At 39.2% G+C, this 24,659-nt stretch overlaps 1 protein-coding gene across 5 annotated transcripts in view; it reads left to right on the forward strand.

The window, feature by feature from the left end:
* TEX10 (testis expressed 10) overlaps positions 1-24,659 on the forward strand; it is a 118,974-nt gene that overhangs the window by 82,405 nt on the left and 11,910 nt on the right. For 3 of the 5 annotated variants that reach the window (XM_072153051.1, XM_072153049.1, XM_072153050.1), the window contains 2 exons: positions 7,905-8,083; positions 22,842-23,052. In XM_072153051.1, coding sequence (XP_072009152.1) covers positions 7,905-8,083; positions 22,842-23,052 — 390 coding nt within the window. Of the gene's footprint in view, positions 1-7,904; positions 8,084-15,828; positions 15,884-22,446; positions 22,555-22,841; positions 23,053-24,659 lie in introns of those variants that run through there. The other 2 variants (XM_072153052.1, XM_072153053.1) reach the window with 2 other exon arrangements.

A 24,659-nucleotide genomic window follows, 5' to 3' on the forward strand; every position in this document is an offset into this window, starting at 1 on the left:
AAAGGGGGGTCCAACCCGTTACTAGCATGGTGTACCTAATAAAGTGGCCGGTGAGTGTATGTCCCCCAGTGTCTTAAAGGGGTATTCTCGTCTGGGCATTCACATTCAGTTTCATTAATCTGCCATATATAAACATTTCTTCAATTAGATGTTATTAAAAAAAATGTTCCTGTGTGAAGATAATTTCTCATAAATGTAGTCATTTTGTCCCTTAGAAACGAGATGGCTTCCTCGGATACGGCCACCTCTGCCCGAGAGATTGCACAAATAAACAAAAGGTTATTGTATATAAAATATCCGGGAGTTACTGCATGTCGCACAGCCGTCCTGTGGTAATGATTGCTGAATCCTGGTGGTCCGGCAGGACTATATAGCCCAAGTCTGGCCACCACTGCTAGAGTGTGACGTGGTCGTATCCGAGGAAGCTATCTGGTTTCTAGGGACAACATGACTTTATGTGAAATTATCTTCACACAGGAACATTTTTTTTAATAAGATATAATTGAAGAAATGTTTATATATGGAAGATTAGTGAAACTGAATGTGAGTGCCCAGACGAGAATACCCCTTTAATTCCATATGTGGAGCAGTAGCAGTTGTCACCTAGTTGCGTTAGGTGTGGGAGCGTGGTGTTTCCCCATAGGGGAGTCTCTGCTGGTTTATCTGTCAGAGGTGATATTTGTTTAGCTGCTCTCCATATCTTTCGGGCTGTGGTGTGGATGGGCAGGAAAGGTCTCTTAAATGGGCCCCCTCCCTCCAGGACAGACCCGAGCGTCTTCCCATCTAGGTATGCTGACAGGTGTGCTTCAGGAAATGTGGGTGTTGAGGGGCTTAACCATGGTGATAAGTATTTCAGTTGTCCAGCCAAATAGTATAGATAGACATTTGGTAGGGACATTCCTGCTTGATCTTTTGGCCGTTGTAGCTTTGCTAATTGTAGTTTGGATCTACACTTGCCCCAGATAAAGGGATATCAACATTGAGTCCAGGGTGTCAAAAAACTGCTTGGGTATGGGTACATATGTGTGTTGTAAGGCATATAAACATTTTGGAAGCACTATCATTTTAATTAGGTTGATCCTGCTCGGGACTGACAAGGGTAAGGAAGCCCATATCTTAAATTTGTCTTAAACCCGTTCACGACCCGTGATGTAATAGCACGTCACGGGTCGGCCGCGGGTGCATGGAGAGGGCTCACGCGCTGTGCCCGCTCCATAGCCGGTAAGTCCATGCTGCATATTGCAGCAAAGGCTTACCGGTAACACCCGTGATCGGTGCCCTCACACGCATGGGGCCGCCATCTTTTCAAGGATCGCCGCTTCCCATGACGTCATCTGGGAGCGGCAATCCGTCGCCATGGTTTCAGGTTAACCCATGCATTACAATGTGCTATCAGCACATTGTAATGTATGAGGAGTAAAATCCCCATATACTGCCATACAGTAGTATGGCAGTATATGATAGGATCGTACAGACAACCTAGGGTTAAAGTACGCTAGAGAGTCTGAAAAATAGTAAAAATAAAAAGTTTAAAAAACCCTAAAAACTCAAATCACCCCCCTTTCCCTAGAACTGATATAGATATAAACAGTAATAATCATAAACACATTAGGTATCGTCGCATCCGAAAATGCCCGATCTATCAAAATATGATAACGGTTTTTCACTGCGTTTAATCCCATAACGGAAAATCTTGCCCAAAGTCGAAATTTTTTTTTTTAAATGTATAATTCTATAAAAAGTGATCACAAGGTCGTACAGTCCTAAAATTGATAACATTGTAAACATCATCAAAATCCGCAAAAAATGACACCACCCACAGCTCAATACACCAAAGTATAAAAAAGTTATTAGCGCCAGAAGATGGCAAAGTCCCCCCCCCCCCCCCCCCCCAAATTTTTGTACAGGAGGTTTTAATTTTTTTAAATGTATGATAACATTATAAAACCTATATAAATTTGATATCCCCGTAATCGTACCGACCCAAAGAATAAATTGGACATGTCATTTGGGGTGCACAGTGAAATCCGTAAGATCCAAGCCCACAAGAAAACGGCACAAATGCTTTTTTTTTTTTTTACCAATTTCACTGCATTTGGAATTTTTTTCCCCGCTTTCCAGTACACGGCATGGAATAATAAATGCCATCTCTATGAAGTGTAATTTGTTAAGCAGAAAACAAGTTGTCACACAGCTCTGGACAAAATAAAAAAGTTATGGATTTTTGATCATGGGGAGTTAAAAAATGACAAAACAAAAAAGGGCCTGGTCCTGAAAGGGTTAAATAGTATGAGTAGGGGATCTATATTATATTTTAACGAGTCTGTTGGGGTCTTGGTGAGAATGACCCAGGTATTTGACTCTCTCAGCCACCTGTAGATTACATACTTGCGGTGGTGAGGAAGCCCTATTTGGGGAAAGGTAGAGTAGGTAAGATTTAGACCAGTTGATGGTCAACCCGGAGTATTGGCTGAAATCATTAATAACATCAATTGCCCGCGGTAGTGTAGTGTCCGGATTTGCCATGAATAAGAGGAGGTCGTCCGCATACAGAGCAAGACGTTCCTCGTGTTGTGTCTCAAGTACCCCCTTGTACAGCTCATCAGCTCTGATTCTCCTAGCCAGGGGCTTAATAGCCAGCGCAAATAACAGGGGGCACAGGGGACAACCCTGTCGGGTGCCCCTGCCCAACCTAAAGCTCTCTGACTGTTGGCCGTTCAGGGCGACTGAGGCTTTTGGGTGTGCATATAGCATAGAAATCCACTTAACAAAGGTGGGACTAAATCCAAAGTGTTCAAGGACTGTTATTAAGTATGGCCACTCTACGGAATCAAAGGCCTTGGCGGCATCTAGTGACGCCAAGGCCCAGTCCTCCTGCCTAGCCTGTCCTATCTGCAGTACTACCTGTGCTCGCCGCAAGTTATCAGAGGTGCTGCGACCCGGCATGAAACCGGCCTGATCCGAGTGGACCAGTGAGGAGACAACGGAGTTCAATCTACGGGCTAGGATTTTAGTTAGAAGCTTGTAAAACAAGTTTAGTAGGGATATGGGTCTATAAGACCCAAAATCCATGGGGTCTTTACCGGCCTTTAAAGGCTTTTTGCAGTACCTGGAGGAGAGGGGGAAGGATTTGGTCCTGGTATTGTTGGTAAGTCTCAATCGGGAATCCGTGCGGGCCTGCCGCTTTAACCCCTTAACGCTGAAGCCACTTTTCACCTTCCTGACATGGCCCATTTTTTCAAATCTGCCCTGTCACAAGTGGTTATAACTTCGGAACACTTTAACATATCCAAGTGATTATAAAATTGTTTTCTTGTGACACATTGTACTTCAGGTTAGTTGAAAAATTTTGGTGGTATGTTTTGCATTTATTTATGAGAAAATCAGATATTTGGTGAAAATTTGGAAAAATTCTTTATTTTCGAACTTCAAAATGTTCTACTTTTTCCACACATAGTCATAACCACAAAAAACGTAATAACTAACATTCACTAAATGTCTAATTTATGTGGACATGGTTTTTTATGCATACTGTTATTTTTATAGGATGTTATGGGCCTTTGAACGTTAGGTGTGATTTTTCTCATTTTCATAAAAAAACGCAAAATCCTGCTATTGAGGGACCTGCTCAGGTTTCAAATCACTTTGAGAGGCCTAAATAAAGTAAAACCCCATAAATTACTCCATTATAGAAACTACACCCCTCAACGTACGTAAAACAACTTTTATGAAGTTTGTTAACCCTTTAATTGTTTTACAGGGGTTAAAACAAAATCTTATGCAATTTTGAAAGTAAAATTTTTTTGGCTAAATTAATGTTTTTCAAAAAATGTACAAATTCTCAGTGGATAAAATACCAAAACGCTCCACAAAATTTGATACCCAATCTTTTCCGTGTATAATAATACCCCATATGTGGTGGTAACCTGCTGTATGGGCACACGCCAGGGCATCAAAGGGATGCTGCGCCATTCAGATCAGATTATGCATTGTCACTTTTTATTGGCTATACAATCTTAAATTTTTTGGCAATTTGGACATAAGGGCTTATTTTCTGCGACATCAGATGCACTTCACAAATACTTCATTTTAGTGGGTCATTAGCTTATTGATGAGATTTTATTAACTCTTGAATGTATGGGTGAAAAGAAAATTGTCAATTTTGGTTTACTTTTCGTATTTTTTGGGGGTCGTACTATATTATCTTTATTCTATAGGGCACTACGATTACGATGATACCTTATTTATATAGTTTTTCATTTATTTTTACAATTTTACTTGATAAAAACTAATATAGAGGAAATCTCATTTGTTTTTGCATTGCCATCTTTTCGGAGACGTAACTTTAATATTTTTTGGTTGACAGAGCTAGTTTATGACTTATTTTTTATGTGTTGAGTTGTTCTTTTGACTGGTACCATTTTTGCGCACATAACCTTTTTTTGATCACTTTTTAGAACATTTTTGTGTAGAGATTTTATGAAAAATGTACATTTTTGGCGTGTTTTTCGGGTTTTGTTTTAGCGGCGTTCACCGAGCGGGTCCAATAATGTCTGAGTTATTGTACGAACTGTTACGGACGCGGCGATACCAAATATGTGGGGGTTTTTGGCGATTTGTGTGTGTGTGTGCATGTGTATAGGGAATATTTGTGTTTAGGGGACTCTAACTTTATTCAATTATTTTAATAAAAAAATTATTTTATGTAATGTTTTTAACATTTTATATTAACTTTTACAGGTTAGCGTGAACAAGTGATCCATGCTCAGTGTGTTACAGCCCCCCCCCCCCCGGTAAGGGGTTAAATCTCCGATCGCGGTTGTTAGAGGCAGGTGTCGGCTATAATATATAGCTGACACCTGCAGCTTCTGGCGCCGGCTCCGTTCATTTGACGTAATAGTACTGCATTTTGCGGGAACGCACCTCCCGCGATGCAGTACTATTACGCCAAATAGTGGTTAATGCTTCCTTTAGCTCATCTAGTGATATGGGGGCATCTAACATCTGATTTTGTTCCTGGGTAAGACGGGGGAAAGTCAAGTCACCGAAATATTGAGTTCTCTTCTGGTGTTTTGTTACATCTCGAGCTGTAAAGGTCTTTGTAAAATGAAGTGAACGTTTTGAGTATTTCTGCGTTGTCAGTTTGTGTGGACCCATCTGTTCCTATAATTTTGAGGATAGCTTGGGATGAATTGTTCTGGTGGACTATATGGGCCAGAAGAGCACTAGACTAAATATTTCTACTGCGTGAAAAACGTACGGCGTTACTGTTTCTCGTGGAGGATCTGTACATATTTCCTACCAGCGAGGAGCCAGGCCTCCCTATTGTTGTCAGTGGGGTCAGCAATAAACGTTGCCTCTAGGGAAACAAACTGGGCCGCTAATGCCTCCTCGGCGGCTGTGGTCTTTTCAATATGTTTAATGGCCATTTGTAAGTATGATCTAAGCGAGGCTTTGAGGAACTCCCAAAAATAAGAAGGGTTATAGTCTGGGGAGTTGTGCTCTAGAAAGGACTGTAGGTGTATGGGTGTTTGGTCACCGTTGGCAAATAGTGTTAGCCACAAAGGATGTATCTTCCTGACTCCCTGAACAGGATTAGGAAAGGAGCACTGTAGCTCAGCCAGGAGAGGGGAATGGTCTGAGACCCGACGGGGCAGGAATGTGATATTAGTCGGCCAAGTATGTGCAAGGGTATTTCCTAGAATGTAATCTATTCGGGAGAGTGCATTTCTGCCTGGAGTGTAGCAGGAGTACTCCCGGAGCTGAGGATGGCGGCATCGCCACAGGTCACTCCACCCCATTTCAGTAAGGAGCATTTGTAGATTAGTGGTGCATGGGTTAGAGGGAACCGTGCCCGGCGCCAAGAATTTGTCCAAGGAGGGCTCCAACATAGAGTTGAGGTCCCCCATGCAAAGGACCGTGGCGTGCGGATAAGCAGCTGCAAATCCCTGCCGCTTCATACAGTATATCTAAGGAGGAGGCTGGGGGGATATACACGCCAATGAGTACGAATGGTTTGCAATTAATCCATGCATGTATAAAAATATAGCGGCCCTCAGGTTCTTTGCGTACCACATCAGGCTCCCATCGCACCGTGCGATGTACCATAAATGACACTCCTCTAGAATAAGAGGTATGTGTTGCATGACATGCCCACTGTATCCAGGGCTTTTTTAAGACTGAGGTAGTTTGGCTTGTAAGGTGCGTCTCTTGTAGACACATTAGAAGTGGAGTGTGCTGTTTCATATAGGCAAAAATCATGTGGCGTTTCCTAATCCTCCCCCAACCCTCTCACGTTCGATGAAAAAGTTTAAGTGACATATCGATGAAGTACAATCAACAGCTAGAGTTGTGAACAGTTAAAAAAACAACTAATTCTTGCTGGTGGTTAACTTAGCAAGTAGAGATTGGAAAGAAGTCCGTGGACTAGTTTCCTGCCTGTAGCACGGGGTACTCTGTGTTAGATGAAGAAAAACAGACTATTGCTCCATTCACTGGGGTCCCCCAAAGCTAATACATTCCTAACATTTAACCATAAAACATATATGTTGTCTTAGGTACAGAATAGCCTATTGATATACATGTGCAAATATTAGATATCAGGTTCGTGTAACATTACCCGTTCCCCCGATGGGAGATGTATATAAGGTCAGTCCAAGGCACTATGTCCAACAGAGCCAGTCGTAGGACATGTCCATCTACCTCGGTGACATCTGAATGTCGACTGGAATTCAGCGCCGCGGTGATCTCCGCAGGGTGTTTATCCAAGAGTCGGCCTCAGTAGGCGATGTAAAGAAGTGGGAACGCTCCTCGTAGATGATCCGAAGGCGCGCTGGAAATGTCATGCTGTATTGGATTGTATTGAGACGTTTCTTCACTCCCATAAAGGAAGCCCTTGTTTTCTGTAGGGCAGCCGAAAAATCGGGGAAGATCAAGATGTTGGTGTTCTGGTAGGTGATGTTACCCTTCTGTCTGGCTGCCTGTAGTAGTTGGTCCCGGTCTTAGCTGCTCAGGATCCTGGCAAGCATAGGGCGCGGTATAGGTGGCCTTCCAGGTACCCTATGTGCCCTCTCGATGGCGAAGAAGGTGGATAGGTTGGCGTCTGGCAGTGTATCTTTCAGCCAGGCCTCCATGAAAGCTACCGGGTCGCAGCCTTCAGCTCTCTCTGGTAAACCCAGTATGCAGAGGTTATTCCGGCGTAGCCAGTTTTCTATATCATCCACGCGTTGCATCCATTGAGCAGTAATGCGCTCCAGGGCCTGTATCTGACCCGAGACAGGAGCCGAGGAATCTTAAAGCTGAGATATGCGTGTCTCCGTCTCTCTCTTACGCTCCCTGAGTTTCTGCATATCATGTCTGAGCAGACCCACATCCACTTTTACCTCCTCAATCCACGTAGCTAGTGAGGTTGTGGACTCGTGAATAGCCGTGAGCAGTTGCTGTGAGATCTCTCGGAGTGTGGGCTCGTGGTCATCATCAGGGATTTCAGGATCGTGCGGCCGTTCATGTCGGCTGCTAGCCACGCCCCCAGTCCAAATATATATTTGTTTTTTTGTTTTACCTTTTTTTAGGGTTTTTTGATGCAACTGAGGTCATACATATGAGCACATTTTATGCTTTTTGTCTTAAGACATTAAAGTAAAACCTTTTGGAGAAAATGTTTGGTTTAAATTTTTTTTTAATTTATATGTTGATGTATGGAGCTGTCAAGGGGGTATATGTTTTTATTGATGGGGTATGGAGGGCAATTTGTTTACATTTTCGGGTGGAGAGGGGGGAGGCAACCTGGTTATTTTGGGGATATAGTTTTAACCATGTGTGTATAATATTCCCTGTACTATAAACTGCCAAAGCGTTGGTTTTCCTGAAAGTGGATTTTCTTAATTTTTCTTATTTTGTCACAGGGTGGTTTGGTGATAATTCCCGACAGTACAATTGGATCAGTCTTGCATGTTGTAAATTATCTTCTTGACCAAAATTGCAACCCAACTGAGAGCTTTCATGTGTTCCTGGCTTCCAGCTGTTACAGTATTTTCAATTTCCTGCTGACCACTGAGAAAAATGTTGAACAAGTACAAAAAAGGTAATTAATAAAAAAAATATATAATTTCTCTTGATAATTGGCATTAAAGTATACACCAGTTAATGTATTCCAGTTAATGAAATACCCTGTCAATTACTTAAAACCAGCATAGATGAAGTTTAATTTTGTGAATTGGACTTAATTGCATTATCTCACTGTAATAGGTCAATCACCAGTGTACCCTATTTAAAACATAACTTGCCTTTCAACAAACTTTTGGTCATTGTGTGACATTTTTAGCAATCTTTATAAATTTTCCATATAAAAATCACATTAGTATATGTATATATAAATATATATTATACTATAGCCATCAACTGTGAGTGGTAGGAATCCTAATCGAATCATCCTTAAAATACTATTATTTCTTTTTTACTTTTTTCAAACAACCAATCGTTTAAACCTATTCCATATTCTTCTTTCAATCCTCCTCTATTTACTCACCCCTTACTGCTGACCAGGGAAAAAAATCAAAAAGGAAAGGGAATCCCAAATTTTATTTCATGATTATTTTCTGCAGTTCTTCATTATTTTAATTTATTCCTACTGCTGTCTTTATCCTCTCATAACCCTTCACCTAGCCCAATGCAGTAAGTAGCTTTGTGTAGAGATCTACATAAAGCTACCCACTATCAATGGGGTCTGACCTTCATTTTGTGGCAATGACACTTTTAGCAAGAAAACGAATATATGGTGGCTAAATGTCTATTGTTCCCTGATTTTTCTTCCTTATCGATATTATTCAAAAAGAATGTCCTTACTGAAAATAACAAAGTTCAAATATTCTTTATTTTCTTGTGCGTTCTTCTTCCCAAAAATCTTTGTGAAACTCCAACTTATTTGCAAAAAATTGGCAGCATCTTCTCCACACCTTGGACACAATGCACTAACATATAGATGCATCCTAGCCATGGACCACAGGGAAACAATACAATCTGTGTATGTAACTAAATTGTTTTGTGATTCACATTTAATCCCTTATCACCGACGCTTGTTTTCAGCTTTGTGACCAGACTCCATTTTTAAAATCTGACACGTCACAATAATTTGTTATAACTTTGGAAAGCTTTAACATATTCGGGTGACTTTGAGAATATTTTCTCGTGCCACATTCGTACTTCGTTAGTTGTAAAATTTAAGTGATAAGTTTTGTTTTTCGTTCTGAAAAAAAAAAAATTTGGCAAAATTTCAATAAAGTTCTTCATTTTCAAAGTTTGCAATGTTCTGCTTTCCAGACAGGAAGTAAAACTACCCAAAAAGCTTGATAACTTACATTTCCGGAATGTCAGCTTTTAGTTAGGATGATATTTTATATGTCCTTTAATTCTTCTAGGATGTTATGAGGCTTAGAACTTTAGGTGCAATTTTTCTCTTTTTCATGAAAATTGCCAAAACTCACATTTTGAGGGACAACTCAACTTTCAAGTGACTTTGAAAGGCCTAAATAGTAATACCTCATAAATTACCCTATTTAAGAAACTTCACCCTTCAATGTATGTAAAACAATTTCTATTAAGTCTATTAACCCTTTGTTTCACATGGGTTACAACCATATTAACCTGCGATTCAGAAACTTGATAATTTTTTGGGAAAATACATTCATTTAGGCCAAAAGTGACACTTTCATAATGAATAAAATGATTAAAAGTTTGATGCCCAATTTCTCCCGAATGTACTGATACCCCATATCTGGTGGTAAACTGCTGTATGGGCAGACGGACGGGCATAGAATGAAAGCAGCGCCATTCACAGCAGATTTGTATGGACACATTGTACAGGATATAAAATGTAAATTTTTTTGGTAATGTGAACATATCTGGACTTATTATTTGCACGGTGAGATAAACTTTTATAGATGATTCATTTTGGGGGTCTATAGCTTATTCATGATATTTTATTAACGATTTCAAGGGGGACACAAACAAAATCATCAGTTTTTATTTTGGATTTTTGTTCTATCATTAGCTTGGTTTATGGATATACTGTATAAGTTTTTATTCGGGTTACCATTGTGCAAAACAGCATACAATAACATATCTCTGTGAAGCGCAGTGCAATTTTCTGCAAAAATTCATTCCCTTTGCTGCATATTTAGTAAATATACACATGTAGAGCTTGTATGAACTCCTCACATCTTGCTGTTTTTAGGAAAATAAATATTTTTTTTAAAATATGAACAAATCCAGAATACTTATATAGAGGAAATTTTGAATTTTAATGTAATTATTGCATTTTATCAATGTTTGCTGCAAAGTTGCATGAAGGTGGTAGTGAGTATGAATTTAAGAATTATTTTGGTGTAGATGGCAGGCGGTGATTTCTAAATATATTATACCACAACATCAACAAGAATTTACGCTCTCAAAAATGGTTTTACCATTTGGTTTTACCATTTTTGAGAGCGTAAATTCTTGTTGATGTTGTGTGTTGTGGTATACATAAATCTGCTCACTTTTGTGTGCAGATGTTTGGTTATTTCAGTTTAAGTGATATTATGATTCATGTGAACATTTGACTGAGGTATCTCTGATCTCTACACATGTTTGTCAATTACATTTCAGGATATTTGAAAATAAATATCTTCTGTTTGGAACATGAATGTGCCTATGTCTATAAACTCTTTTAACCCCTTAACGCTCTGCGCCGTAGCTCTACGGCACAGAGGTATAAGGAGTGTATGAAAAGGGCTCACATGCTGAGTCCTCTTCATACAAAGGTGGGGGGTTTTGCATATTGCAGAAAACCCCCACCGCTAATAACCGCGGTCCGTGCTTGCACCGATCGCGGATATTAACCCCTCCGTTGCCGCCGGCAAAGTCGCCGGCGGCATTTAAAATACGGCGGCGCGCGGGCGATCGGTTGCCATGGTAGCCTCGGGTCTTCGTTTGACCCGAGGATACATGGCTTCTGCATATCCATTACAATGTATTGTAATGGATAGTGTGCAGAAATGCCATATACTGCGATACAGAAGTACTGCAGTATATGGTAGGAACGATCTGACCATCTAGGGTTAATGTACCCTAGATGGTCTAAAAAATAGTGAAAAAAAAAGTTTAAAAATTAAAAAAAATTAATAAAATATTAAATTCAAATCACCCCCCTTTCCCTAGAACTGATATAAAACATAATAAACAGTAAAAATCACAGACACATTAGGTATCGCCGCGTCCCAAAACGCCCGATCTATTAAAATATAAAAACGGTTACGGCCGGCGTTGACCTCCGATACGGGAAATGGCGCCCAAATGTCCGAAATGCGACTTTTACACCTTTTTACATCACATAAAAAATGGAATAAAAAATTATCAATATGTTGAATAGACCTGAAAATGGCAGCAATGAAAACGTTGGCTCATTTCACAAAAAATGACACCTCACACAGCTCCGTGCGCCAAAGTATGAAAAAGTTATTAGCTTCAGAAGATGGCAAAAAAATTTTTTTCTTTTTTGTACACATTCGTTTAATTTTTAAAAATGTATTAAAACACAATAAAACCTATATAAATTTGGTATCACCGCGATCGCACCAAACCAAAGAATAAAGCTGAGCTGTTGTTTTGAGTGCACAGTCAGTCGTAAAAACTGAGCCCACAAGAACGTGACGTTTTGTTTTTTTTTCAATTTTTCCACATTTGGAATTTTTTTTCAGCTTCGCAGTACACGGCATGTTAAAATAAATAACATTACGGGAAAGTAAAATTTGTTACGCACAAAATAAGCCCTAACACAGGTCTGTACACGTAAAAATGAAAAAGTTATGGATTTTTGAAGGTGGAGAGTGAGAAAAGAGCGAAAAAACCCTGCGTCCTTAAGGGGTTAATGCAATTTTACAAATGGTGCAATAATCTGCTTTCAGAAGATATATGGTTTATTGGGGTTTAGTATAATTTTTTTGCTGTAATTTCTGTTTTATTTGTAAACCTAAAAATTGTAGTAATTTCCAGAAATAGTTGGCAGTGAAAGGGTTAAAGACTACTTTACCTTTCTACTTTAAATTATCAAATTTAGTGTTTTTATAGATTTTAAAAAGTGTACCTGCCCTTTCAATTGTAAAACAACTGCAGAGTATAAAATCGTTTGCCTAACTCTGCACTAAGCAAAAATAAGCAATTCTCTACTTTAACTGGCCATCTGCAGGTGTTTAGCTGCTAGTACAGATTTTACATTGTCCCCCCAGGTTACTCTTTCTTTTTTTGTTATCCTTTTTGTTAACTTTTGTATAGAATAGCTAGAAATGACAGGAGGCTTGTTGGAAGAGCTGTAGGAAACCATTGCAGGAAAATAGGACCCTGAGTGATGTCACAAGCCTAAAAAAAAAATTTATAAGAAGGGATTAATTTTATAAGAAGGGATTTACTTTTTCTGGGATGAGATCTACTTTTCAGGTACATAATTTAGGTGCACTAATAGTTAAAGGGGTATTCCTGGATTCAGCATAATGCATATACAAATTGGCCATTAAAATATAAGCTTATATGTAATTGGTTGTTATGTAAAACTTTGCTCCCTTTAGCAGAAAACTGTTGTTGACATACAGTGTAATGAAGAATTAAAATGCTACCAGCCCTTTAATCATTCTGTTAATTTCCTCTGCACAGAAAAGACACAGGACAGAAGATGGCCGCTGGTCACATGTCCACATCAGATGTCCTGCACCTGCCTGGGCAGGTCATGTGATCACAACTATTTTTTTTTTTTTTTTGCTGTAGTTGGTTGGTTGCAGTGCATCCAATATGGCCTGTGTTTTGGTGATGGCAGTTACACATCATTACTATGGTAACAGAGCAAGAAAACCTGTTGGATCATCACTGGAAGCAGAGCATAAGAGATGGAAGTTACTGAGAACTAAAGGATCTTTGGATTTGTAGTTTCCAGTGGCGGCCATCTTGGTAATAACTCCTCATACCTTTAGAGAGGCCATAAAATTTTGTGAATCATAAAATCAAACTTATTAAAGGACTTCTACCTCCAGGATGAAGGATTGTAAAACAAGGACACTGACATACTGTTGTGTGCCCCCTCTGACAGCATCCGCTCTTCTTTAAGCTTATTGTGCCTTTGTTTTTAAGAAAAAAGGTTTAAAACATTATGCAAATGAATCTGAGGGGCTCCAGGTTCCATTAACACCTATGGAGCTCGGTGCCCCTCAGGCTTATTTTATTACTTTTAAAAGCCTTTTTTGTAAAAACCAGGGCATAAAAAGCTAAAAGAAGAGCAGGTCCTGCCAGAGGGGGCACATGCCTGTATGTCAGTGTGCTTGGTGTACCCTTCATCCTGTTGTTAGATTTCCTTTAATCTCCAGTCGGTGACTAATGACATTGATTTTTGTTACATTCATTTATTTATAGCAGCATGGGTTTTTGTATCAGATTTTCATATTCCCGGAATACCCCTTTAATAGTTTAAGTGTTTTTTTTTTGTTGTTTGTTTTTGGCCATTCACCGTGCCATAAAAATATGTTAGTAATAACAGAAAATATCTGGCACACTAAAATCTTGCAGGGATTTGATTAAAAATTTAATACTTTATTAAGGATAAAAATACCTGCTTAATGAAATATAGATGCCAAAGGATCAACAAGTTTCAGCAGAGCGTCTTATTCTTCTGAATAGTCATACACCAATTTAAAATACCCGCCCAATCAGGTCATGAGGTGGGCGGTCCCATACTATGTATTCAGCTGACTGCAGAGAAACCTCTCATTAAGTCATGTGAATCCTCAGTGACATCAGGCAAAAGGAACATTAAAACTTTACAGGCACAGATATACGAATAGATAGTACAACAGTACATTAATATTACACTACTAGTATATAAATAAGCATGTGTAATGGAATAAATTGTTTATATAGTAAGGGGGCCATCTATTTATAAAAATGCTACCTTAACTATGCATGTTCACTAACAATATCACAGCAAATAATGCAATAGATAAGTATAACTGCATTGCATGTCCATAATATCATAATATTTATGAACTGGTTTATTATGTGAAAGACTTGAACTATGGATCGTAGTCTAACCATGGGTTACTGTATTTGCAGATAGCATATACATATACACATATATTTTGAATCATATAATAAAATGCTATATTTGCAAATGTCATAAATACATATTCATGTTGTATTAACAACTGATAGTATGTATGCACATGTTAAATATGTCTGTATTAAATCTAATCTTTTAAGTCCACCCATCCAAAATGTTTTACATTTTAACAATTTACGTTTGATATTGCCCCCCTTCGTTGCTTGATTCTTTCTAGACCTGTTCAAGAGAAGCCTATAGTTTGTCATGCATGTCCCTATAAGGCTTAGATATTGAATATACATTGAACAGCCATTGCCAATGGCGCCAAATCCTTTTTTTTTTTTTTAAAGAACCCTCAGTGTGCCCCACATACTGCTTATTACAAATGTCACATGATGCTACTTATGTGGTATTCGAAGTGTTACAATTTAATAAAGACTTATTCCTGTTATGTACTATGCTGAAACATGGGAAGAAAGCAGAGTGGCCACTGCCAGCATTGGTTGTGCTCTGATCCAGCGACAGCGATGCAGGTTCAAGCCAAAAAAATTTGTAGTAACACCCCCATAACAGTTCCAATGTTCATCTTTATTTTTTTTGGTAAACGAACATCAACAAGTTAGTACATCACAGAGGGAAGGGAGGACATCATTAAAACAGCAACTGCTATTTCGCATTACAACACTGCTTCTGGCTTGAGTGTGCGTGAAGGTATACAAACCAGTTGTGTTATATTCATCTCCATCCCCCTACACCCTTCCACCAGCATTGTGTGTTGTTCTTTGTGCAGCGTGTCTATTAAACCTGCATCATAGATCGCATGATTGATAGACATGCTCCACAACAAACTTGCATCATAGATCACATGGTCGAAAATCATATAATACAACCGTTATCACTAGTCCTGTACATTTTTTACCCCACCCTTATAAACTAAACCTGTTGTACACTATAACAACAGGTTAGTTTTTTATCAAAGTCAATATCTTACTCAAAACTCCGAGAGGGACAGAAAGGGTAGTAACAAATGCTTGGGTTCAGTAGAACCTAAATAAGCGGAAATGCCAATTGAGATGGGGCCTTTTGGCTTTTTCATAGAACAAAATCTGTCTGAAATAGGAATGTTTATTTTTGGCGGGGGACAATGAAGAGATGAAGCAGGAGGCCCATGGTGGTTTTAAGGGAGGGATTAAGTCTCAATTAAAAGGTCATCTACCACCTGGATGAATGACTGTATGGAAATGAGCCTTAGAGGCTCCAGGCTACATATGTGTTAATGGAACATGGAGCCCCTCAGGCTCATTTGCACACAGTGTTTCATCCTGGTGGTAGATGTCCTTTAACCCCGGCGTTCATTAAGTATGTTGTTTCTTGTTTATAAATCAATGATTCATCTAATGTTACACAGGGGGAACTGAAAGATGGCACAAGACTAGTTGTAACATAGGCTGACAAAGAGGCTAGAATATAGCTAGACTATAGCTAGACTTGTAGGGGATACAAAAACGTATGAAATTTTGTAAAAAAAAAAAAAACTAACCCCCGCTCCCCTTGAGACACCGGTATATCCCAGAAAAGAAAGTTATAATTAGCAGCACGGCTGGCGCTCAAGGCTGCTAGTTATGCACAACCTCGCCACCTCCCTCTCCCATGGTGGGAGCACGAGGTGACATCACGTGCAAGGCTAATTTTATAAGTTTCTTTTCTAGATGATCCTGACTTGTCAAGACTAGCGTCAAACGGAGCTGGGATCAACATCAAGAGGAGTGGAGATGAGTATTTATAGGTTTTTTTAGTTTTTTTTTTTTTTTTTTTGGCTGGTTGACTTCCTTTAACTTAAAGTGTAACCGTCATTCTGAACAAAAAAAAAAAATTAAAATATTTAATTCTGCTCCAGGTGTCCCTGGGAATCATTCCTCAAAATATTTTGCCTCTCGGTCCGCATTTAGTATCTTTTTTGGCCCATAGCAACCATGGTTTCCAGCTCTCAAAAAACTACAATCAGCAAGATGGAGGGGCGGAACCTGCCTCCTGTCACCTCATCACAAGCAGTTTCTGTCTGTGTGGATTATTTGGTTATACACAAGTGAAGGGGAAGCTGAGGGAGAGAGTTTAGGTTTAGGTGTTTGGTTACTACATTAGTGAGGGCATCTCCCTGCACATGACTGCTACAGCACTGAGCCATAAGGTAATCAGTTGTGTGATAAGGTAATCAGTCTCTTTCTTTATGAAGACGGAATGTCCATAGTAACAGCTATCTGAGCAGTCACTGCTATCTAGGGGAAGTCTGCAGAATACAAGAGGAAGGGGCAAGAATCGGGTAACTAATCCAATTGCAAAAGGGCTTAAAATTACCTGCCCTACAACATATCAAAAGTTTTTTGAAATGACGGTTACACTTTAAGGGTGCAGCCAGTTTATAGCTTAAAGGGGTATTCTCGTCTGGGCATTCACATTCAGTTTGATAAATCTGCCATATATAAATATTTCTTCAATTAGATGTTATTAAAAAATATGTTCCTGTGTGAAGATAATTTCTCATAAATGTAGTCATTTTGTCCCTTAGAAACGATATAGCTTCCTCGGATACGGCCACGTCTGCTGGAGGGATTGCACAAAGAAACAAAAGGTTTTTGTATATGAAATATCCGGGATTTACTACATGTCGCACAGCCACCCTGTGGTAATGATTGCTGAATCCTGGAGGTCAGACAGAACTCAATAGCTCATGTCTGGCCACCGCTGCCAGAGTGTGACGTGGTCGTAACCGAGGAAGCCATCTCGTTTCTAAGGGACAGAATGACTACATTTATGAGAAATTATCTTCACACAGGAACATTTTTTTTAATAACATTCAATTGAAGAAATGTTTATAAATAGAAGATTAGTGAAACTGAATGTGAATGCCCAGGCGAGAATACCCCTTTAAGGCTCAGTCCCATTTTTTGGAATCTGACATGCGTCGCTTTATATGGTTATAACTTATGAACACTGTCACTTATCAAAACTATTCTTAGATTTGTTTTTTTCCCCACATCGTGTACTTCATTTAGGTGGTAAATTTTGGCTGATGAGTTTGGCGTTTATTTACAAAAAAAAGAAAAATGAATTTTTTTAAAAAAAATGCCATTTTCGAAATTCAAAATCATTGCATTTTCAGGCAGTTAGATTTACCACCTAAATAAATTTCTGAATAACATTTCCCATATGTCTATTTTACATTTTCATAATTTTTTAAATGTCTGGATAATTTATTTTGATGTCACACGGTTTACAAGTCAAATATCCATTTTCCGGATCTTCAGAATTGACTATTTTGGGGATAAATACAGTTTTGAATGAAATTTTACATAGATAATGTCAAAACTCCCTATATAATCAACCCCTTAACCTATCAGAAACAGCTTTTAGGAAGATTGTTAATTCCTTGATCTTCATAGTAATTACATCAAAATCAAGGTGAAATTTAGAATGGTCAAATTTTGCCGGTTATACGTTCATTTAGCCCTAAAATTTACACATTTGCAAAAGATAAAAAGAGAAAACCCATCTTAAAATTTGTTATGCAATTTCTCCCAAGTACAGGGAACCCCCACATGTGGCAGTTACTTGTTTTATGGGGGCACTGCGAGGCGGAAGAGGGAATGAGGGACCTGCAGCTGCCAGGATTTTAGTTTTCTGATTGGCCCCTTTTGTAGGCTATAAAATTTTAGCTTTTCATTATTGGGGCCATTTGATGGTATTTTTTTTTGCAGGTCGAGATGCTTTTTCCAGTGTTACCATGGGGTTGGTATCTCTTATTGTTGAAAATGTAGGAATATTTTTTTAAGGGCAGGAGTAGAAAAGCATCAATTCTCTACTGGATTTGTTACTTTTTTTTTTTGTGTGTGTGTTCGCCGTATTGCCTAATAACCATGTTATCTTTATTCTATGGTTCGGTACAATTACAGGGATACCATACATGAATATATTTTCTCGGCTTTTACTAAATTTGCCAAATAAAACCTTATGTGGGTAAAAATTTTACATTTTTTGCTTTGCTTTCTGATCACTTTTTATTGCTTTTTTTCTGGGATTCAATAGGTAAAAATCAACTTTTGGCGGGTTTTAACAGTGTTCAATAATTACTTTTATTCTACGGGTTGTTACGGACGCGGTGATACGATATATGTGGGGTTTGATGTTATGATTTAGACTTTTTTTTAGTGTAATATGTCTCTTTATATGTTATGGGGTTACAGGCATTTTTATTGATTTATTACTTTATTATTGAAAAACATTTTTTTAACTTTTTACTATTTTCACCATGATACATAAGCAATCATCTGATTGCTTGTCCATGATAATACTCTGCAATACTGATGTATTCCAGGGTATTAGCAGTGTCAGCTTATGCACATGCATAGACACTGTGCCTTTTAAATGGAAACTGTCACCAGGAGACCCATTTTTAGCACTCCTCCAGTCCCCACAGAGCATAGTACATACACTGCCAAAGTGTTTTTGTATTAAAAATTGGTTTTACAGAAAAAAAGATGTTATATTGTACCTTTCATTAGCATCTGCTTTGTGACTAGGCAGTCGTCCACTGGGAGGGGCTGGAAAGGAGTAGTCCCCACCCCCACCCTTGGGAAACTGCTACTCCATGTGTCCTTTTTCAAATAAATGAAAACTCCTCACACTCGGGATTGGCTGTAGAGGAGCAGCGGGCGTTGCTAAACCAAGTGATGGGTGTTTTCATATAAAGCTCACTCCAACCGCGGTTGTTACACTAGTTATAGCCAGCACCCCTTGTGTCCTCGATATATTGGACACTGAGCGGTAAGAGGTTAAAATATCGATTCTATCTTGGGACAGAAGGTTGAATGAGGTCTACTGTGTGTATTGTGTATTCTCCCTTTGCATACTTAAGGTTAACGTTGTACCCAATATACATAAAAACAAATTCCCTGGCCGCCCCAATCATTTTCGTAGTCTTGTGAGAAATCTACAATGGCAGGAAAGCCTTAAATTGATGTTAGTAGACTTTCAAAGCCTTTATACCAGGATACCCCAATGCTGCACCATAAAGGGATAATGCCATTCACTTTCTATCCTCCACCAATGAAATCCAGAATTTTTGGTCTTCATTTGATGTATATATTGACACACAATGTGTTCAGGTGCAACATGTAGTGCACTGCTGAAGCTATGCAAACCTCTTTCTGGCCGAATTTGAGGACGGATGGCATATATACTCGAGTATAAGCCGACCCGAGTATAAGCTGAGGTACCTAATTTTAACACAAAAAAATGGTAAAACCCATTGACTCGAGTATAAGCCAAGGGTGGGACATGCATTGGTCACAGGCCCCCCCCCCCCCCAGTATATAGCCTGCCTTCCAGCCGCTGTAGTAAAAACTAAATTAACACTGTACCCACCTTTTACTGAAACCTTAGAAACTGTATATATAGTACATGCACATGTACAAAAGGACTGTGGAAGATGTTTTTTTTTTTATTTCTGCTTGTTTGAGAAAATTATCCAGTACTTTAACATCTAAAATGACATGAATATGCTGTTCATCTCCCAGATAGAGGGTAACGGCTTGGAATTTTCAGATGTGAAAATAGAAGTGCTTGGTTGTCAGGTCATAATCAAGGTGTTTGGAAAGACAACTGCAAGGAACGCCCTGTTGTATTTTCAAAGCTATCAACCCTACTATGTGAAAAAAGCTAGTTTGACTTCGACAGATAAACACCACAGAGGAAGGGTTTTTGGAACGGAGCTAGGGATCTAAAAGATTAAGGAAGAGAGGTTATCAAGAGATCCTAATTAACCCCTTAGTGAAGCGGTGAAAAGGCTCTAGTGACCTGGAATTTTTTTGTGGTGTTTTTTCAGAACACATAGAGCTAGTTTAAAAGGTAATCAAATTAATTTAATCATTTTTTTTCCCCATTTTAGGTTAAAAGTGGAAAAAAGGCGCTTTTTTTTTTGTAATTTATAGTACTTTTTTTTTTTTGGTTGTTGTTGAACTCAAAATGAAAGTAATTCCCTATTTTGTTTCAGTTGATATATAATACGTATAGCCATGCTTTTTGTAGTGTAGCTTTAATAGGGGATTATCTTTTTATTATATGGAGAAATAATGTATTCTTATGAATATTTATTAATATTTTGTGGGACATTTTCACTTTAATTCTCGCCGGGTTCTGATTCTGAGCTAGCGTGGGAGCAGCAGATAAAGTCACTGCAGACTCAGGACCTGCCCGCTGACTTTTTAATTTTTTTTTTCCCCCTACCTGACTTCTTTTACCCGCCATGCAGATCAGTGTTTGGACTATTATTTCAATATGTGATAATAATAATGATAATTCATTATCACAAAGCATGTGAAATTGGTCCCCAGTATGTTTTGGAGTGTGGGAGGAAACCGGAGTACCCGGAGGAAACCCACGCAAACACCTGGGTGTGACTCGAACCCAGGACCCCAGCACTGCAAGGCAGATGTGCTACGCCACCGTGTTGCCCTGATATATGTATATAGTAAATTTTATGCATGTTAATGGTGAATATTGTACATCTGGAGGTGATGGATATGGTCCCATCATACACACAATTAGTTGTTTCCCTGTAGAATTTAGCAACTTTATGCTATTGTTGCCCCTCCTAGAGGCAATATTATGTTGTAGGATATCATTATCTCCATGCATGGATCCAGCATGCAGGACGCTATTGTGCACAAGCCAGTGCCATCTTGGCGGAGGTTTTGATGGAAGGTGTTAATTTGCATGTTGTTGTTTGTTCCTGTCCTTTCTGTCCCTTTCAGCTTTTTTGAGTAAGTGAGATCATTTGTCCGATGAAATAACCTGTTCTAATAGTGCAAAACAGACTTTTTCTTTTTTTTTTATACAGGGGTGTGCTTTGAGAATGTATAAGATACAGGGTGTATTATCATGTGATCTTTGATGTAACTTTGATAGAGCTGTTTCAAAACCAATAACACAATGCTGGTGGCAGGGTGGAGATAAATGTAACACACCTGGTTTGCATGCCTTCATTCACACACAAGCCAGAAAAAGCATAACGCGAAACGACCGTTGCTGTTTTTGTAATGTCCTGTGAGTCCCCCCTTCCCTCTGTTATGTACTAACTTGTTCATATAAATTTTCTAAATAAAGAAGAACATTGGACCTGTGATGGTGAGTGCCACTTCCAACCTTTCTATGAATTTTTTTCTAGAACGTACTATATTGCTTCTTTTAATATACTGACACACTTTACACTGTGGTCAGGTTCCTCCATGCGCTTGCTGGTGGCCACGCCCCCTGCAGCCTGTGTGTATAGGAGAGAAACATGTCAGGTACTTTTGTAGCTGATGTCTGTGTCTCTCACATATGTATGGGAGGATGCAGCATGTTAGCAAATAAAGCACAGACACTAGCAATGCTTTACTATACATTACACACAGACATGAGCAGGGGGAGGAGAGGGGAGGGGCAACGGGTGACATCACTGCCTCTGACCATGTGACCAGCCTCATTTACATAATAAAGAAAAGATTATTTTAGAATGATGTATGAATTGACTAGATGAAGGCTGGGATGGAATCCTTGTAAGCTGCTCCAACAGGTAGAGGTGGCAGAAATAGTGACAGAGACCTGATGACAGGTGTCCTTTAAAGAGGTGGAGTGGGGGTTTTATATCTAATAGGAACAAATGTATTTCTTTTCTGGGTAAAATGCTATTTGAAAATAAGTATGAAATAAGTTATTCAGGATCTAAATGAACTGGATGTACTTGTTTCCAGTACTGTAACTGAAAGCATAAGAGGTTTTTATCCTCTATTTTTGGTGAAGAAACCAAATGCGGCATTCAGTCTCATGATAAAACTCAAAACACTGAACTACTAGATTGTTTATTGACTATTTTAATTATTCAATAAAGTCAGCAACTCCCATGAAAATTTTTTTTCCCATGTGTACCATCGACCTCAAAGATGCATATGATCACTTACCAACTCATGCATCATCTCAACAGTTTGAGTTCTGCAAAAAGAAACCTGGCAGATCAGATGGTACATTGTCAGTTCAATACCCTCTCTTTCGGGATGTTGTCAACTCCAAGAACGTTCACCTAAGTTATGGAGGAACTACTTATTGTCCTTTATCTGAATGAATTTGTGTTCATGGCCCAGTCCAGAGAGGAACAAAACGGTAACCATCAAATTCCTAAAATTCAGTTAGGATGGATAATGAATATCTAAATGTGTGACCTATATCCAGAAAGACAGTAACCGTTTCCTTGGGTTATCCTGGGCTGAACCCATGCTCTTTCTTTCCACCAGACAAGGAAGAGAAAATAATCCTTACAACAAGATCTTTCCAACGAAAGTTAATGCAGCATTCAAGCAGCCATGATTCTATTGGGGTTTCTGACATCTTGTATCCAAAGTGTGAGTTGGTGTCTAAACCATACCAGAGACATCCTCGAATTACAGAAGTTAAGAGCAGTTAGGGAAACTCTTAAAAATATCTTGACCAAAGTCACAAAATCTTTACAAGACTAGCATGGTAATGTCAGACAATATTAGTACTGTGGCATATCTCAGATGACATGGAGGCACTAGACCTCGGGATCTCTATCTTCTGTCTATACAGATATTTGCATGTGTGGAAAGAAATATTCTTTATCTGCATTGTTATCTAAGGTAACAATGAAATACGTACTTTCCTTTTGCAGGGATTTCCTATGGGGAGAATGCATTTCCTTACTCTCCTTGCTGCCCAGTGTTCTGAAGCTGATGTTGCAGAATCTTCAGGTTAGCCGAGCATGTCAGGAAGAGCTACCAGTGATTGCCCAGCTGCTACGTCTTCTGCTCCAAAACGCACAGCTGAGAACGCACATGATGACCAATGCATTTCTAGTGCAGCAGACACTTCAAGATGTCATGGTAAGAAAGTTTCTGTTAAAAAAGTGGATAGTGTAAGTGCTAATTGTGAAATGCTTATGAGAACTATGTCACAAGTCCTCCTATCCTAGACATACTCAAGAAACATACAATCTGTGATACTTACAGGACCAATGCATGAAATGGATTTAGAGAACACCATTAAAATAAGTAAAATTTAGCTTTTGGACCTCCATTGGAGCCCCTGAGGTACCGGTACAATAGAAACCCCCGAGCAGTGACCCCATTCTGGAAAGGGCGCCCCTCAAAGAATGTATCCAGGATTTTATGAGCATTTTAACCCCTGTTCCAAATATGATGCAAAGTGAAGCGGGTGCATAAAAAATTCCATTCTTTTCTCAAATCTGGCATTGTAGGGACAAATGTTTTCAGCCCAACTCATGCCACTGGAGAAAAACACCCCAAAAATCAGTCTGCGGGTTATACTGGGTAGGGCAATAACCCGTATGTGGCAATAATCTACAGGTTGGGCACACAGCAGGGCTCAAAAGGGACTAATTGACATTTTGGAGCACATAACTTTTACATATTATTTTTCTGTTTGGCATCATGAAGCATTTGGAGATGCCTTTAGGTATCAGTACAGTAAAAATCCTTGTGAACTGACCATATTTTGAAAACTACACCCTTCCATGAATTAATCTAAGGGTGTAGTTAGCATTTTAACCCCACATGTGGACCCCAAAGAAACTGTATAATGGATAGTGCATGGTAAAAAAATGTCATTGGTAGTCCAACTCATGCCACTGGACACAAACAACCCAAAAGGCATTTTGTGGGTTCTCCCAGGTACGGCAATACCCCATATATGGAAATAATCAACAGACTGGGCACACTGCAGGGGAAGTATGGCATGATGTATAAGCTGAGCATAGTACATCGGGGTAAAATCTAAATGTCCAGGGATGTGTGATAAATACGAAAGCACTCTTTTATACATAGTACTGGTTTTTCCGGGCATGTTTCATAATGGCAAATGGTGTCCTTCCGAATTGGAGTTCACCCTGCACCTTTTTTGTTTCCTTCTCTTCTTGGCAGTTTGGGGAACTTCTCCTGGAAAGTGCTGTCCTAGTACGATGCTTAATGACAAACTCTTGAGTTTCTCTCTGGTATGACCATGTCTGGCCTGAACACTTGTGCATTATTCAGTGCTATCTGCATGATGTGCACGGCCAGCTTCTTCTACCACACCTTCGATTTCCACATGGTGTTGTATGGCTGAAGCACCTGGTCCGACAAGTCAAACCCTCCCACGTACCTATTGAAGTCCAATATGCAGTCAGGTTTGGGGTTTCCTTGTGCTGGTGTGCCCATGTATCATTAATACAAGGGTCTCTCTTGTGCTTGTACTTAACACACAATACAGAGTCACTGCATAGTGCTCAGCTCTTGTGCTTTCTAAGTTTTTGCCCAAGCAGTGAATTAGGGAGACTTCTCTGATTTCTATGTACAGTGCCTCCTGCTGCAGTATTTCTGGAAGTGAGGCACTTGAATAATGTAGTGCTGGTCTAAAAATTGTCCAGGTAGAGGTGCTAGCCCTGGTCAAGTAGTGGGTGCACCAAATCCCACACTTCTTCGCAGTAATCCCC

The sequence above is a fragment of the Engystomops pustulosus genome, chromosome 5 (assembly GCF_040894005.1).
Source record: "Engystomops pustulosus chromosome 5, aEngPut4.maternal, whole genome shotgun sequence".
Lineage (NCBI taxonomy): Eukaryota > Metazoa > Chordata > Amphibia > Anura > Leptodactylidae > Engystomops > Engystomops pustulosus.